At 40.4% G+C, this 18,218-nt stretch overlaps 1 protein-coding gene across 4 annotated transcripts in view; it reads left to right on the forward strand.

Annotated features, from left to right (window-relative positions):
* The window catches only part of prkar1b (protein kinase, cAMP-dependent, regulatory, type I, beta), a 77,306-nt gene that overhangs the window by 2,697 nt on the left and 56,391 nt on the right, over positions 1-18,218 (forward strand). For 3 of the 4 annotated variants that reach the window (XM_088612903.1, XM_088612904.1, XM_088612905.1), the window contains one exon: positions 16,382-16,552. In XM_088612903.1, coding sequence (XP_088469029.1) covers positions 16,382-16,552 — 171 coding nt within the window. Of the gene's footprint in view, positions 1-14,336; positions 15,083-16,381; positions 16,553-18,218 lie in introns of those variants that run through there. The other variant, XM_088612906.1, reaches the window with a different exon arrangement.

Genomic DNA, 18,218 nt, shown 5'->3' on the forward strand with positions numbered 1-18,218 from the left:
CTCACTGGGCGCTTATCTACCGAGGGGAGAGCTGGGATTAGTCAGCAGGGTTGTCTTGGCTCCTGTCGACACAGAGACCCCTGCAACCTCCTGGGCGCTTACAGGCTGTACTGTCTTCGGTGAGGGGTGCGCTTCTCTTCCAATCGCCGACGGACGAGCTGCGTGGGGCCGTGTAGTTTGTGAGGTGTCCGAAGACGAGGGGTTGAAAAGTGGGCAAGTTGGAGGAGTCTACCTGCACTTCCTGATTGTCCCCTGTGTGCGGATGCAGGGTTCATAGGTTGTGTGCACATGGAACACATTGTGTTTACCAATCGGCTGGGTTGATAACACTAAATAAATTATCATTCTTTTTTAACTGAACTATTTTAATCCTTGTCCTGATATTCCATTCCTTCCATATGAAATATTCTCTGTTTTGATGCTCTGTTCTCCTGGTTGGCCTCGGCTTTTGCCTTTTTGACTGAAATTAACGGTTTCAGCAAATCCATTTCTGAACGGACTTACCGCAGGTCACTACAGTGATATCAAACTGAGAAAATTGCCCCCCCTAACACCCCACCCTCCCGATTTGCTCCACCGGTAAAGGTGCTCTCCAGAGTGTGTGGTAAGTTCTCTGTTCCACACGTCAGGGGTTCAAGCCTGTGTCATTTCACAAGCGGGAGGGACAGTGTGGGAAACGTCAGTCAGGGCTCTCTGTGTAAACACAGGAACTCCTGCTGCCCCCCCAGGCACTTGTAATTGTGCAGTGCTGTGGCAGAACTTTAATGAAATACAACGTACCCTTGTTATCACCTCGCACTGGCCATCTCCCAGAGCAAAGTTAAGTAGGGCTGCATTTTTCACTCTTCCTGTCAAGTTTATACAGCATCACTTTGCAATGGTGTTGAGTAACGGTGGCTGGCAAGACCAGTGTGTCAGTCTCAGTGCCTGTTGTTCTTTCTGTTTATGTAATTTAGCATTACACATATCCAAAGCACAAGAAAGACATTCTAGCATTTCTGCTCATTTTCAAAGAGTGAAGGTGCGTATGGTAATGAGTTTACCCAAGATAAAAACTAAATGCCCCGTGTAGGCCAGACACTTCTGATAAACAGACGTGGGAAAGAACAAAATGTCGCAAGTTGAAATATTTCTTTTGACAGTCTGTGACGTCTTTTAGCACCCCAAATATAGCCTTCTGGCAAATCTTAAAAGCAGAGGTCAGTTTTGATCTGTCTCGCAGTAAATGTCCTGGGCCTGATCGCTGTTAAAAAGCCCTTTCGATAGCTAAGACAGTGTTTGCCTTGTAATTGTGCGCTGTGGTTGGGGCACACTTTGTGTGACATGGACCCAAAAAAAGAAAGAAAGTGAGAAAGGGGAATGATCAAATAGCTGCATGTTGTCTTGCTTGACAGCAGGAGTAGAGGTCTTTGAATTATAAATGGACCTTCCCTGAACCTTTCCAGAGACTGGAAGATTAAAAATACATGCCTCAAAATCTGCAAAACAGAAGAAAGTTCTGTGGTGTGCTCATCTTTTGGTTAATGGTTTTCCTTGTGAAATACTAAACCGTGTTTCTCCTTTCTGTCTTCAGTTGTGGTCTGATTCTGAACTCTTCTATATTGCATGTGATTAGCTAACAGATAATATTGGGTTTTGTTTGCTATGGAATGCAGTGCCCACAGGCAGTTCCAGTTCTTGCTGTGTCCTCACAGTGTTGTCTGCACATCTTTTCCACTACTTACATTTTTTGATCCGCATGAATACTGAATCATTCAGGAAGAGAGGGTCCATAATGGCTCAGGCCACCCACCAAGCTCGTGATAACTAAACCTTGCAAAAACCATTTCCTACAATGTCGTGATCAGAAGTGATAAGATGGTTTGGCAGTGTTCTCGTTTTGTGTGTCATAAATTAGGGTGTAATAGGGTCTTTATTTAACTTTGCAGGCATTGTTCTGTGACATAGAAATAGGCAAGATAGGGCAGTAAGGTCAAACATTACTTTTCCCACAAAATTAAAATAAAAGTATAAACTTCTATCAGTCATTTCCCTATCCATCTGACCTTTTAGGCTTTAGAAAAGAGATATTGCATATTGACTGACTTGTGATTTACATTACAGAAGTCTCCTCATGATTTAACTGACAGTCTGCCTTTCCTGCCTCTCTTTGAGGTCTATTTGAAGTGCTGTAACAGGAAATCTCCTGGTCTGGAGGTTTTTTGTTGTCATTTTGTGGTGTTTATTTTGTTCTGGGATGCCGGGCAAAGGAAGAGCTCCAGTAGCATCGGTTCTTCCAGTGACAAGTCAGAAGGCGTGCGTGTTACTTGCAATACTGCTGCAGCAATTGCTTTTGGGAGGAGGTCAGAAGCTGTTACACCCATGGGCGAACTGTTTTTGGGGCGCCTCACTTTTTTTGGACTGTGATGACCTGTGGGAATCTGTCTGCCTCTCCTCTGACACGCAAGCTGTGCTGTTTCAGCTCCCTGTTGGCAGTGTGTAAAGTCACAGTCCGCCTGAAGGCCCATCTTGGGGAGTTTGTGCTTGTGATTTCGCACTCTGTGTAGGAGTGCGGTGACAAACCAGGTTTAATAGCAATTAGCACTTGTGTTCTCTCTTCAAGACCAAATTGATTCTGTTGTGTTAAGATGCCACTGTAAGATATTTCTTTGAGGCTAGGGATGCACATAGTTGTTCTTCCTCATACTGATTCCAGAACACCAACATGTTTTTTGGAATGTAGGGACCATTGTCCATATTTCCCCCATTAAAACAGATTTATGGCTTCTTGTCCTTTTTGTAAACCCTCCATCAAGATACATCACAAGACAAAGGCGAATGAGCTAATAGAAGTTAGGATGAAAATGAGTGTCCAGTTCTGGTGATGTAGCCAATGATTAAGATAGCTGTGGTAATGGCTGAAATTCAGATTAATATCTCAGAATTGGAAAGCTAAAATTCTCCACGCAGTAATTTATTATTTTTACTTTGGGAGCTTGTGGGAAAGACATAAATTATTATAAGTTACTGTAAATGAGATAAAAAAAAACACATTCAGCATGCCTGAAACTACCATGGTAAGTACTGGTCCCTTTTATATCATTTGAAGAATGTGAGTGAAATGTGAATGATAAGGCTCATATAAACGAAGATTTTTCAGATACTTTCTGTAAAGTGGCTTGACCCTTGTGGCTTGAAATGTTGCATTTGACATCATAATTTTGTTTTCATATAGTTCTTTATTTTTTCCTGTGCGTAATGTCCTTTGGAATTAAAGTAATCTTCTTTGCTTCCAGTACCATAGCTAGTGATCTCTTTAAGTTGTGGAAATGCCATGTAAGTGTTTTCCATGTCTTGTGTGTTTTAATTAAAGTTAAAATAGTTTAAAAAACATCACAACATTTTCTCAATCTGAATTTCTTAAACCAGGTATCATGGCTAGACAAATGCAGCTTATAAGGTGCTATATATTATGGCAAGCCAGGCCAGGATAAATTGAGAACTGCTGATGTCCTGTTTCTAAGTATTGAGTCTTAATCCTATTTCTTTAATGTAAAAATAAAAGAACTGAAGATTCAATAGATGTATTTTTTATAATATACAGCTACAATTCTTTTTATTATTTGAAGAACAATGACTATTTCAGTGTTGAGTTATAATGCAACAGTGCTTTCTTATTCATGCACTGTTTGTTGTTAGAGAATTACTGAAGTTTACCATCTTAACGGTGACAAGAAGGGACAAAAGGATTATAGTTAATCTTTTAAAGCTGTTTATTTGATAGTAGGAGCTCATCGGAGCACAGTGCTGATATGATTTCTAGTTATTTCACTGATTTGAGATGCAGGGTATGCTTACATATTTCTGCAACTCGGGGACTTCCATCAAAGAAATTCAACATTTCCCATTTCAGTGTTGATGGTTAGTTTCTGCAGTTGAGAATGGCAATACAAAAGTCTTGCAAGCTCTCTGAATGCTTTTAATCATATCCTGTTCATCAAAAGAAACTTATCGCTGCTTTCAAGTACACTTTTAGACAAATGAAACATTTTTGTTTATTAATTTAAAATGTTTAATAATACATAAGAATTTGATTGGTGATAAATTTTTAGGAGCAAGGATTTAATTTGACTGGCACACTATCAGTGAAACCCAGTGAAATTTAAGAACGAAAATGCAGGAAGCAATCAAAATGTCTTGGTTATCAAAAAAGCAATGCCTGTATGTTAGAAATTTTGCAGGCCTGACTAGGTCAATTCAGATGAAAACCGTCAGCATTGGAGTCAAGTCCTGTAAGTTTTTGTATTGACCACCCTGATGGATACCAGCTGATGTGCCAGATGTTCAGAACAATACTCTTAATTCTTGTGCACAAGAGATCGGTGGATGAGAGGTGTTTAGTACAGAACTCCATTTGTAGCGATTGAGGGAAACTTTACACACCCGCCACACCGATCAGGTCCTGGAACCTCCTGCCCTTTCTGTGGGCATCTCCAGCACATGTCCTCGTGTTGATCATGTCACGGGGGCTTTCTTGGGCAATCAGGTGCACTGCGGGATGATGTGAGTGTGGGCATAAGAGAAAAGGGACAGAGACTCCCAGGAAAGCATCTGCAACCTGCAGCAACGCGTCAGTCACAGATATACAGCTGGTGTTGCTTCCAGTGGTGACACTCTACTGTACTGGGACTTAAACAGTAGAACCCCTGTCGATTAGTCCTGTAGATGACATGTCAATCTGTTCTATAATGTCCTGATAACATTATTATGATTATGTTGCATTTTCTAAATGATAAGTTCTTTTGATACTCAGTATATCATAAAGCTACTAAACCATTTAAAATTGAAATTTTTTTGCAGGTCTTTAACTACTTCAATTATTATATTTTAATCTGCATTATTAAGATTTTTTTTTGTGTGCTGTCTTTGCTTTTGTAAATGTAGTTTAAACTATGTGAAAACCTCTGTTAACGATGCATTTTTATTTGATTCATCCTCTGACGAAGTGGGGATTTTTGAACGTATGGGTTTATATTACAGTCAAGGCTCTGTAACATTGCAGGGTTTATAGAAATAAGTGCATGCGTGAGCCATTGCAGATATCAGAAGCTTCCATGACATGATTTAATGAGATCCCAGCAGGATTGTCGGGATCGAACGAATGTGTTTTTTCTGTGCTTGAAGTCTTTGATGAAGAAGAATGTTCAGAATAGAGTCTCTTGTACAAATAATCTGGTGAAGGTCAGTTGCCTGTTTTTTTATTTATATGAGGAAACAGCAGTATGAATATGTCAATTTTTATAACACAGAGGCCTGAGCTCAAAAAGTAGGACTGTACAGTATGTTACATCTTAGGTAGTACTGAGCCAGTCGTGTTTTTTTTCCCCTATATTTAACTTATTCTCATTGATCTCTAGCTGTAACCCAAGAGACAGAGTATGACAGGATAGAATCGCTACTAGACAGAAGAGCTTTGCTGGAATTTTCCTCTCCTCTTTTTATAATTAATGTGTTTCCATGCTGATCTGTTAATTTCAGATTCTGTCTAATCCCTTTCATGTGAAACTAACAGCACAAGACCGTCAGAATTACTCATAACCTTTGACGAATTATAATGAACTTTTTTGACTGCTAAAATAGGAGGCTTTCTGAAATGATTGCAAAAAACGTAGGAAAAGTGAACTTTTATCTTTTTAGAAGAGGAGCTGTTGCTGATTGTGAAGATTCCATTGCATTCGTCCATCCATTTTTGAACCAGATTTTCCATTCAGGGTTGTGGGGGATAGGGGTACACTCTGCACAGCACGCATTCTGTCACAGGACACAACGCTAATCAGACACGCACACACTCACACCGAATTTTCCCAGGAAACAGTTATTGGACTGTGAGAGGAGACTGGAGCACCCAGAGGAAACCCCACAAACACGGCCAGAACATGCAAACTCCACATTGATAGTACCCCACGTCTGGAATTGAGTCTAGGGCCCCTGTGATATTGAACCATTTTCCTCCCTGAAACTGTAACTCAGCTTGGGTAACTGCTGCAATCTCTGCAACAGCACCAGGGGAACTGAATCTCTGTGCACATTTCCAACAAGCTCAGATCATGGCAGGTCCTCACACAGTGTGCTCCAGTCTGTCAGGTCCTGTACGATCTGTAATCTGCTTCATCAATAATACCTGCTCTTTTGTTGTGACTGTCAGAGGTGTGTAACGAAATTGCAGAAGTTCTATCTGTCTTACCTTTGTTTATGATTTATTCTTTTAAGTATATAAAGAATTTTATTTGGGCCATTCTGAGAGCAGTTAAGTTTAATCGAAGGCAGATGACATTGGTGTCTATTTCCATCAAGATAATTTCTTTAAAACTGCTGAAAATACCATATACTAAACTTGTGGAGCACTTTCGGGTTTTGGATGGGTATCAGAGCAGTCAGTAGCCATATGTGACAAAATCAGCACATCTTGGGCTCATGTTTAATTTCCTTTTCATTTTGTTTGTGGCTTCGTCTGTTGCAGATATCCTGATCTGGAAAATGTATCCTGTGGTGTATTTCCATATCTGTGTCTGTGTCTACAGATCAGCCCACACACCCAGACACCCAGTCAGGCCCTTTTATGTGTTAGCAAGCATGTTCATGAGCTAAACCATCTGGGATTACAGTATCTTCAGTGATTCTGAGAGCAGTTGAGTTCTGTTGAATCTGTTGTGTTAACAGGGCCATCTTAACCTAATTATTGTGCGTTTGGAAAAAAAATCCTTAGTCTCTGTTGCTGCCTGCATAAACTACCACAGCCAGCCATAGTATCATTTATGTGGTGTGGTAAAACATTAACAGAGTTCATACCTTAACTTAAAATACTGTCTTCTGCTGCCCAAATAACCTTAAATCTTCAAGTGTGCACAAAATGAGAGTACTCTGATTATAACTCTTTTGATTTCAGCATCTATTGGTGATTCTCCTTATCATACTGTAAATTGTAGTGGGGGTAATTTATATGTTTGACAGCTTTTTTAATGCTTCAAAAGTTATTAATGGGTATTGTTTTACCCTAAACAATGAGTTGCAGCCTACAGACCACCTTTAATTACATAGTAATCCAAATTCTTTTTTATGTTCTTATATTTTCTGTAGTCTTGATAAATTGTATTTAATCATTTGGATTTGTTCTTAGTAGGAGTGTAGGAAGTTAATGGTCCTTACTGTGGATAAGTAAATATATGAGGTCCCATTAAATTACTGTGACACCATCTTCAGTTAGCATTATAAATCTTAAGGAAGTCTGCAAACGAGAGGAGCCACAGTGATCTGAGGATCATACCTCTCTTCGGGAGCTTTGGTTCATAGAGTCCCAGCACCTTTCTGCTCCTAATGAAGTGGTCTAATCTGTAAAAGCTCACACAACAGAGTGGCTTTTTAAGTGTTGTTTTGATTGTTTACTGATTAATGTGGGAAATGAATGTGGGACTGAGCTCCGAATATCACAACATTCAAACTGGAACTTTGTTGGGGTGGCATGCTTTATGTCAAGTAGGGTTTTTGGCAGTCTGATCGTTGGGTTAATGTTTAGTTATTAAGAAATGTGGATGTTATTTTCTGATTTTTCCGTGCTCTCTAGGTTACTCTTTGCTGTGGCAAACACAATGTGGGAGCAATATGCACTGCGGTTTACTGCCATAGTGTACTCTTCTTCTGTTTCCTCCGGTCACAAGTTCTCACATGTTCTCCCGTGTGATGACACATGTGATGTTAAGGCCGTTACGGGTGTCATCATATGTATCCCCCAGGGCCACCAGCTGGAGCCTTGAGAGAATGCTCTCAAAGAGTCAGGCACACAGTTCCAGGTCATGCCATATTGGATGGTACAGCAGTTGAGCTGGGCTTTATACATTGTCACTGTGACAGAGCTGTGATATGAAACACAATGACTGACTGTAAATAATCCAGGATTTAATACTGTTAGTTTGTATAGAGGGTTCAATCCAGAAACTCCCTGTCCCATAAAATTCAGGTCTCAGTGACATCTTATTGCAGATATACATTAAGATATATAAATTGGCCCAGGAGGACGAATCAGCACTAAATTCAATGCAGAATGTGCAGTTGGTCATACAATTCCATGGCAACCACAGCAAATCACTAACTGCTGTGAAAACACACATGCGAAGAAAGGAAGTGTCTCATTTGTTTTCACGGAGGTGCCATGGCACCTGTGAACTGCCTGTGCAAATTGTTTGCCTGCAAATAATAATTCTGCAAAAGGTCGTGTAGTATCCTAATATCCTCCACGAAGACGTAGGCAACTTCACTGAAGTCAATGAAATGTTTTCCTGGAGCAGAGAAACAAAACAACTGTCAGTCTTAAAGTCACAGAAACCACAAGAAGACTTGAGGGGAAAAAATGATGAATGATTTTGTTTTTGATTTTAAGGGTCAGATAATTACATGCTGAAATTAGACATGATGAGCAACAACACTGCTCATCGTGGATTGGAAAATATTTTTTTGGGGGGGGGATTTCAACATTCAACATTTTCTGGATATTAAGAGTATTCTGTCCCAATACGAATTCATTGCAGAACTCTAAACTGGGAAATCATACTGTATGTAGGTATAAAGCTAAGCAAGGCTAGGTCTGGTCAGTACTGGGGTGGGAGAGTCTAAGTAAAGCCAGGTTGCTGCTGATAGTAGTGTTGGTGGACTAGTAGGTGGTGCTCTTCCCTCTGGTCTAGACCATAAACGATGAATTTCCCAGTATTGTGACTGATCATCAGATCTCAAGCTGTGAAAGACTGGGCCTGGCCACTACTGGTCAGATGGGAAAGCTCTAAAGAGCACCAAGCTGCTCTTGTAAGCGATGCTGGTGGTCCATTCTTCCTTCTGGATGGGAATTTTCAAACCAAAAACCCTGTATGGTGAACGGAGACCCTATACTGTTGACAGTGCTGTGCTTTTGGATAAGAGTGTCAAACCAATGTCCTGACTTTATGTCGTGGGGCACGTTTCCAAAGAGCAGGTTTGATAACCCCTCTCTCCTGATTCACATAGTCTGGCCTTCCTAAAGTCCACCTTAACTCAGCTGGAGATCAACTTCTTGCTACTCACTGCTCCCCTGATCTGCTGTGTAGTAGGACCACCAGCCCATAATATCTGCCACACATCTGCCACAGGGCTCCGCACTGTGAAATGTGAAAGATGTGAAATCCCTCCTACGGTATGTACAAAGCTCTTGCGAACCCTGTGGAATATTGTTAATATAGTACTTGTAAGACATTTCAGTGATGCTCCCAGTATGCTTGCGTATTTTGGGAAATGTGTTTTCTTGGATATGTTTTTTATTGAAAGGTCATAAATATTTTCCTATTATTAAAATCATTCTTATTCGGTTTTAAAATCCTGCCTAGCAGCTCTGCACAAATAACTAGGAGATTCTGGATGAAGAAACTATGCCATTGAAGATACTACTGCAGCTGATATAAGTTGCTTTTATATAATATTTAATCAAATTATAAACATTCTCCAAACATGCAGATCAAAATTAATTACGTGATTGTTATTGGTGTCCAAAACGTTGATATTTCAGTACATTACAGAACTTTCATTTTTTGTTTATCTTTACAGTAGTATGAAGTATTCAAGCTAGATAAGTGCTGATATAGAATCCCCAATTGTGACCTTGATCTCAAAGAAATCAAAAGCCACTGTTAAGTGGTTTTTATCATAAACTTGAAACAATAAAGTGATGTACAATAAAGTGTCAATATCCTTTGTTAGTGACACTGAAATCATTTCCCTTTTGGATGCATGCCTAAATTCTGCCTGTCATATATGCTAATTACAAGTCATACTAATTTTCTGACAATTCTGACACCAGCTTTGACAAGATGTACTCAGATTCTTATGGATTATGAACTTAAGCTGAATCCAAAGACTGAAATAATAGTATGTTTTCCTAGTAGAAAACAGGAAAATACATAGAATATAGAGCATAGGCTATATATAGAAAGATATACACTAAATACTTAAAAAATAAATGTACTTATCTTTCCAAACCATTCCATAAATGCAAAAAGCTGTATTTCCCCCCATACTCACCTTTGTGTGTTGTGTAATGTCAGAATCATAACCATTTTTTTCACCCTCCTTTTATAAGTGTAGATTGAATGCATGAATTTATTCCTTAACATTTTTCTTGGGCACATTGAGAATTGTCGGCCCATTCTAATTCTTCTTCCTGCACTACTAAAGGTAAAGTTCAGCCACATTTTCATTAATGACGGCATACATCTTACATCACCCTTTATTCAACATTAATAACAAAGACTTTCTCACTGTGTCACGGACACAGACATGATACGTTATCTGCACTCTACTGTTCTACCAACCCTTTTAACTGATTAAGCACATTTTCTGTAAACTGAAAGATCATATGCAGGTGTTTCAGTGCTTAGATTACAGGTGTATTGATTTACAGAAAATTATAATTAGGAGGATTAAGGTTTATGAAGTTATCTTAGCTGAGATAATCTTTGAGTATTGGATATCTGACTTAACAATGCACAGGCTGTTTCACCTTACTGTACTAGCTTGGAGAGGAAGAAACAGAATGCTTTTGTTTAAATAAGTAGAATATGTAGCAGTATATTTTTCCAGATTAAAATATGAATCTTTTCTGAAATGTAATTATTTAAAATTAAAACTGGGAAAGAAGAGATCTGTCATTTTGATCCCCAAGGTGAAGTGAAGCCAGTTGTTTTATGTCTAAACTGAGTGCTTGTTAGTTGGTCTGTTAGAAATGTAGGTAGCTTTCGCCACACGTAATGTTAGTGTGAGAGTTTCGAAGTCTGTTGGTTTTGTGGAAATCCATTATGACATTTGGGGATGATATTTGACAAACCTATAAAAGTGAACTACTTGAAAGTGGGTGAAATTGGCAGACGACAGATTTTAATTTAATTGATTTGAATGCTTTACGTTTCATTCTCAGATCTGCAAGTTTTTCTTAGTTCAAAAGATCCTTAGAAGGATAGTTACTGTAGAAGTCGACAGATGCCTGTATGACTACAGAGAGATATTGATCTAACAGGTGCATTTGAAACGTTTTATTGTGGATCTGTTTTCCTCCTTCGTCACGGATGTTTTGCAGAATACAGAATAATTAATTAATAATTATGAAATTGATTTTTCCATAGTTATTTTCGGTAGCCTTTACTGTGTTCCCTTTGCTCAACAAGTGACATGGCAGGGAATTACATTTCTGTTGCAATTGCTGTGGTTTGAGATTTCACCACTCAAACAAGTAGCCTGCTTTGAGCCTTTGCTTTTGAAGTCAGTGCCTGCTACCGCAAGAATTAGGGCTCTTTCTAATTTTCCAAAAGATTAAACTGAAGCACAAGCCCTCTCTTTTGAAGTTTATCATATGGATTCCAGTTGGACCAACATTATGGTTTACCATCAGCAGCTAGTAATTAAGCTGCAGCTTTCAGAGCTGAGCACATGAGGCAAATGTGCTATATCAGGGATTATGCATTAACCAAGTGAGGACTGGGAATGGTTTATTCACAAAGCAAAAGTATTATCTGTGTGGGGATCAATGTCAGTTAGATTTTTCAGCCTCCTGGGATCACAGGTGCACAACAATGACTTTAGCTGTTGCGTTGAGAGGAATTTATATCTTGTACAGTGCCAGTGGAGGAGAGGGGAGGAGTGCAATAAAGTTGTCAGTGATGGAGATACAGTGCCTTTGACAGCAGTGACAGTGAGATTTCCGCTCGATGATGTCCTGAATGGAGATATTTGCTTGTATGGCAATTCTTTGTGCACACACCCTAAAGCAGCTGTGAGCTTGAAAAGTAGTCTGTTCTCTGGATAAGAGAAGATTCAAATTATTTCGACAAAAGTTTTCAACAATGACCTTCTGTTGATCTTTAAAGTTAGGTCTCTGGAGCAGGACTGAGGACATTTTGACTGTGATAGAAAACAACAACAACAGCAATAATTATAATTGCATTTTACAGTTGCGCCTTAAACATGCTGGAATGGTTATTGCATTCTGTTTAGTTCCGGTCAGTGAGAAGCTGGTCTTCTTCATCCACTCCGAGATGAGAGGGACACAACATTTACGCATTAATCTAGTTCCGAAGAGCAATAGCTTTTTTGCAGTAAGGTGACAAAAATTTCCTGCCTGGAATCGAACCTGGGCTTTGCTCGTGGTAGGTGAGAATTCTTCTACTGAACTACCAATGTGCCTTCAAAATGCAATCACATTATTAAGGAGAAATGTGCCATAAAATTAGATTAGACAACCCCCCACCCCCACACACACACAATCCCCCCTCAGCCTAAAACATTTTTTGAGTGAGCATTGGGATCGAGTGGGTTGTTCTGCACTGATGGTATTCTGCCTGAGGTAATTGAAGTGAGTGACAAAAGACCCCCAAAAGACATGCATTTCAAAGCACTCCCTTGTTAGGATGAGCATAATGTGTTAACAACATGCAGAGACAAGTTACAGTGTCGTGTTTTGAAGGACAGGTAACTAGCTTACATGCTGACCTGGCCTTGCTTCACCGGAACAGAACTGACGAAAATGGCTCGATGATGCCGAAGAAGCATGGTGGTCTCCTCTTTCTTTTGTTATGATCCTATCTTCGAGAATCTTGAGTTGTTTGGAGGGGCAATGCCATCAATATTTTAACAAGACTGTCTGGAGTAAGGTGTGGTGGTCTCTGTGGGTGGCTTGAGGTGCTTCTGTCTTTCTTCCCAGGCCCTGAGCACAATAAACACTGAGGCTCTCTGAGCCCAGCCAGGGGCGGACGATCTCCAACACCCGTGATTTATTGAAAATCAAGCAAATGAAAATATCCTGCCTCAGAATTTTATCTAGAAACAAAAGCCTCCCTGCACACTTGTCCTGTGTTTTGTCTACGGAGACTGCACTGCTCTATGGGAGAGTCTGGAATGAGCCCTGCCCAGAACATACTCTGGCTTTAATGGCCTATAAACACCTTTTCTTGTCTGTTCAGAAAACCCAAAGAAAAAAAAAATCCTCTGTGAAATTCTAAGAATGAATAAATAATTCTTATAGTTAGATGTTGCCTTGTAGCTTTTTGTATGTCAGATTTTGCTGGAGCTCTTCAGCACTGCAAACCACAGATGTATGTACCTAATCTCACTATCCACTGCTGCTGAAAAAAAATATTAGGAGATGGTTTAAGCACAGCATACATACAGTATCCTGTGTATCCTGGATACTGGAGTAAAAGGGCATCAATGCCTCAGAATCAGTGATGTGACATGTTCTTAAGTAAAGTGATGAAACCCAGACTTACTGTTGGGGTACAACAGTGTATTCTGCAGCTTGCTGGTGTATTTTTTGTTTCATAAATGTTGTCGGTTCTACTTTGCAAGCCCAAGTGCTCGTTCTGTTTTAGCAAGGTCCTTGGTCATCAACACAGCTCTTCTGCTGTGCTGTATAGTAGAAAAGAAGGGAGTGCTTCTATCACCAGACTTCGAATGGGAAACATTTACTGCTGCATTGAGCACTTTTTAACTTCAAGACGGGGAAAAACATTCTTATGGACACATCACTGAAGAGAAGGAGGTCTGACAGTAGTCCTTGAGGGTTTCTTTTGATGTGTTTATTGAGAGGACATAACCTTTCCCCTCTGGAGACCAAGGTCACAAGTATAATGAGTTTGATGCTCTCATATTAGCCTCTAGTGAACATCAACAAAGCAAAACCTGTATTGGCACAGCACAAGACCTTAGCTGAAGGTGAAAAAGATTTAGTACTTTATAGACTGTACAGCCCTTTAGTCTCCTTAACGAGTGGTCACTCTATAGCAGGATATTTGAGACACGGGGGAACAGCATGGCTGAACAAGATGTAGAGGTTTTCTTGAGGAACAAAAGACCATATGAACAGTACTCTTTTCTCTGTAGCACCTTTCACAGAACATAATCGAGGAAAGAATCAGTGGGCAAGATTGGATTTTCTTCTCAGAAAACCTCATCTTTTTGTCCCAGAGTTTTCATTGATTCTGCTGAAAAGGGCTGTCATCCTTATTCCACGTCAGTGCGTTTGGAGTCCCGGAGCCTGAAGATATTGCTCCTTCTCTTGCCTTCTTTTCCGCTCAGATTAAACTATTCTTTCTGCTCTCCAGCCTTGAGACTAGCCGCTGCGGTCTGGCAGGGGATGCTCATTTTGCGTCTCCTTGCGAGCTGTTTAAGGGATACACTAAGACGCAGAGCCTCCTGAATAGCAGTGGCCTCTCGTCACATTGTTTTCCCTGTTTTTCCCTGCCCCCTCCCTCTCCGCTGCTCTCAGCGAGACGGTGACGCAGTACAGCATAGTGAAAGCAGAAATGTCAATGAAGGAAGAAGGGCACACTGCGCCTGAATCCGAGAAAATACCGCTAGGGATGACAGCTCAGTGCGGAGCTGAATTATCTGACGACATTGCAGAAAGACAGCTTGCGCCGGAGCCCATCATTTGAGTATCCAGCTGCGTAATGCGAATGTTTAATCAGCCTACTGTGTTGTTAGGTGACATTTAAATCCTCATTAATATTAATGCAAGGGGATGCTGATTTCAGAACAAGGTCTTGTCTTATGCGCTGGCAACTGTGAGCTAGATCTGTGGTGAACAGGAGAATGCAGATTTTCTGTGCGTGTGTGTGTGAGCCCCTGCGCTCGCTCTTCCTTTCCCCTGATCTGCGCGACCGTCGTTTTTAGCTGCGCTTCGTCCTCACCGAGGGTGAGATGCCCCGTTGTCATGGCAACGCATGACCGTTGAGGTGTTCACCTGGGGGTGAGGGTCCGTCTCAGGCGATTCGTCCTGTGGCCGGGGGGGGGGGGAGCGCGCACGCTTGGCAGTATTGTTCATACCGCCGTTTCGGGGGGACTGCCGCCCCCCGCTCCTCGTGCGGGAAGGTGTCTGGGGAGGCGGATGCTTCAGTAGTTCAGTGATGGCAGGTGCGCCTCGGCCACACGCCCTTGCTTGTGCATGACAGAGCAACTGGGGCAGTACGGGCCTCCTGCTGTGGAATTACTGGAGTTGAGTAACACGGAGCTCCGCAGAAGACTACCGAATGGCATGGTAAATACAGAGCTCATGTTATTGCTGTTCTCAATTACTGCCATTAGGGCTGTGTTATTCTTGGTGTAGCAGTGATAGCATACTGTTCTAATCGAAATGCATCTACAAAGCTTAGTCTCTGCGATATTGTCTTTGTTTTCAATCATAATTCAATCTTTTTATGATTCTCATCAGATGTTAATCACAGTGGTTATTTGTTCATGTTTGCTGTGGTCCTGTTTTGTAAAGCGGATCACTGGACAGGGTTTTTCATCCTGGGATATCTCACAGGGCTCCTTTTTTTATGTAGGCTACTCTTCAAAGTCAAATATGACATATTGGCTTAGTCATTGAAGAAAACAAGAGCACGCCATGTGCAGTATTTGCTGTTGTGGACTGCACATCCTGTGTCAAAGTAATAAGGTTAGACTGTAAATGTATTCAGTTGTGTGTAAAGATAATGTCAATGTAACTGGATTGGTGTCTTGAGTGCCTAGATGATACTAATCGTACAGTTTACATACAGTTTTTCCTCATTTTAGATTTTCCTTTGTAATTTCTAGATCATTTTTAGACCCATCGCACTGGATGTGTGCAGGAATAAACAATGCTGTAAATGCTTACTTCCATAGTTTAATTCATTTCACATTTACGTACAGTGCATATTCTTAACAATGCTGAGTAGCAGGATTACCTTCAGCTGTAAAAATCGACCACTACCTTTTACAGGAGCCTGTGAGCTTTTGGCAGCTGTTCTATGGTCCCATTCAGCTACTGGTTCCTGTTTCAGGGCAGAGTGTCTGACACTGAAAGACTGTGTGACTTTGGGATCTGTGGTCCAAGCAGATGTGTGCATCAGAGAGATTGGATGTGTTCTGTGTGTTATGTCCTTTTCCCAGTCAGCTACTTAGCAGGCGGGAAAATCAAGGCCAAAAGAAAGACCTTTGCAAGGTAGTAAATAATACCAGGCAACCATCTTGTGATTGTTTGACTAGACTTTGCACCTGAGTACCCTGATTTCTATTTCGAGGTAAATATCTCTTCAGGCTTAATCGATGGAATTTGATTTTATCATTGATGTTTTTGAAAGGTGAGCTTTCTAAAGCTAGATCAAATGGTTTACTGGAACCCCGTAAATGTTTTTCAGAGATGGGGTATTTAATTGACAGCGTTGTTTGTGGTAAATGAAGGCTGCCTCCGTTAATTATTGAAAGTCGCCAGTACACAGCGCGGAACTGTTTAAAATGTGGACATGACTTCCAGGCCTTTTTGTTGCATTCCGTTTCTACTAACACGTCTTCTCTTTGCTTGCCACTTTAGGAAGAATGCAAACAAATCTTGGCTCGCCAGAAGTCCAACTCGCAGTCCGATTCTCATGATGATGAGATTTCTCCTCCACCCCCAAATCCAGTGGTGAAGGCCCGGCGCCGAAGAGGGGGTGTCAGCGCTGAGGTCTACACTGAGGAAGATGCTGTGTCTTATGTCAGGAAGGTGAGGCAGGCCTCTGTCACTCAGGCCCTGTTATCTCTCCTGCTCATAAGAGCCAAGAAGCTTGATGCTGAAGCAAATAAATAAGACTGACTTGGAGTGGTCAACTCTGGGCCTTGAAATTCCAGCAGCTTTGAATAAGTCTGTTAAATTCGTTACGATCTTGGGTTGTTAAAGGCGAAGGGAGATTAGCAGACTCGGGTAAGCAAATGCTTCCCTGGGACAAAATTCAGAAAACCCTGCGACTCACCTGGGGCTGATGTCCAGTTAGACTCATTGACAGACCGAAAGGTCACGTTATTGCTGTAACCAGGCTAAGTAAATGTGGGCATACATTAGCTAAAAATCAGATAACTTTTTTTTTTTCAGAATTTAGTTATCTTGAATTAGATTACTCTAATTGACTGTCTCATGAAGGTCTATCTGAACACTTAAGTTTTATCAAAGTTTATACAGCTGGGAGCTGATCCTAGTATCAGTGCTTGCTTTGCCTAGCCATTATGCTTCATAATAATTGCATTTATCATGATCCTTTTGGTTCACATTCTTTCTGGAAATTCAGATTAAATCTTTGATATGCGCTTTCAGATTATCACTGATATACTTCCTCCACAAATAAAGAGAGCATTTTTTAATTGAAGTTTGTCCCTTAATGTAAATATAGAATTTATACCTTTGGCTTAATAGATTCTCATGGCTGTGGTTCTTGAACCGTTCTTGACAACATATAAACAATGAAAGCCGGGTTCAGATTTTACTCTTGAGTCTACACCTGAGATGTTTTCTCTTTCCACGATATTTTGTTTTCTATGGAAAGGTTTAATCTGCTTGTCGTGACTAGAAAAACTGAAAACTACCGAAAAGCATCAGTCAGAAAACGTTTCCCAAAATACACAAAATAACAACTTTTGTAACTTCTAAATAATATTACAACATAGGATACTACACAATACAAAGTGCATTAACACTAACATGTCACAACAAACGCCATTATTATATGAACATGCATAATGTTTTTACTTTTAACTGAGTGGGGTGATAGGAAGTTTAATTACTCCTGCCGTTACTGTTGTAGACAGTTTAGTATGTCAGTCGTTTCACACGCATGCAGCGTAAAATGAACTAGATTCAATTTATAAAGAAAAGTTTCAAATGGGGCTTTTCTTTTCAATAACATGAAGTTACTTTATCACACTTTTGATTCTACCGGATAAAGCATTTAAGGTAATAAGATCATTCAAAAATATTTAACTGATTATAGGTCATTATGACAAGATAGAGTGGGCCAAGAGCAGGGGTGAGTCTTCTGCAGGAAATACTGTATATATATATAGACTGGCAAACATATCTGTGAGTAGTGCACACAGAAAAAATAAACTGGGCCACAGTAAGTAGGTTTAAACATGTAATTGCACACACATTGAAATATCTCTCCTAAATTTTTCTTCGTCACTCCTCCATTTTTGGGTCTGTGACACTCCAGCCATTGTTTCTGAATTATAGAATTAAATGGAGGGTTTGTAAAACTTATATACCATAAAACTAAATTCCGGATCTTTATAGAGCCTACTATATTAAAATGACGACATTCTAATCGGCCAGCCAGGGCTTCACTGGCGGATACAGAGAGCTGGAAAAGAGAAAGCAGCCCCTTCCCGGTGCATGATGA

This window comes from Lepisosteus platostomus, chromosome 19, assembly GCF_059453375.1.
Source record: "Lepisosteus platostomus isolate fLepPlt1 chromosome 19, fLepPlt1.hap1, whole genome shotgun sequence".
Lineage (NCBI taxonomy): Eukaryota > Metazoa > Chordata > Actinopteri > Semionotiformes > Lepisosteidae > Lepisosteus > Lepisosteus platostomus.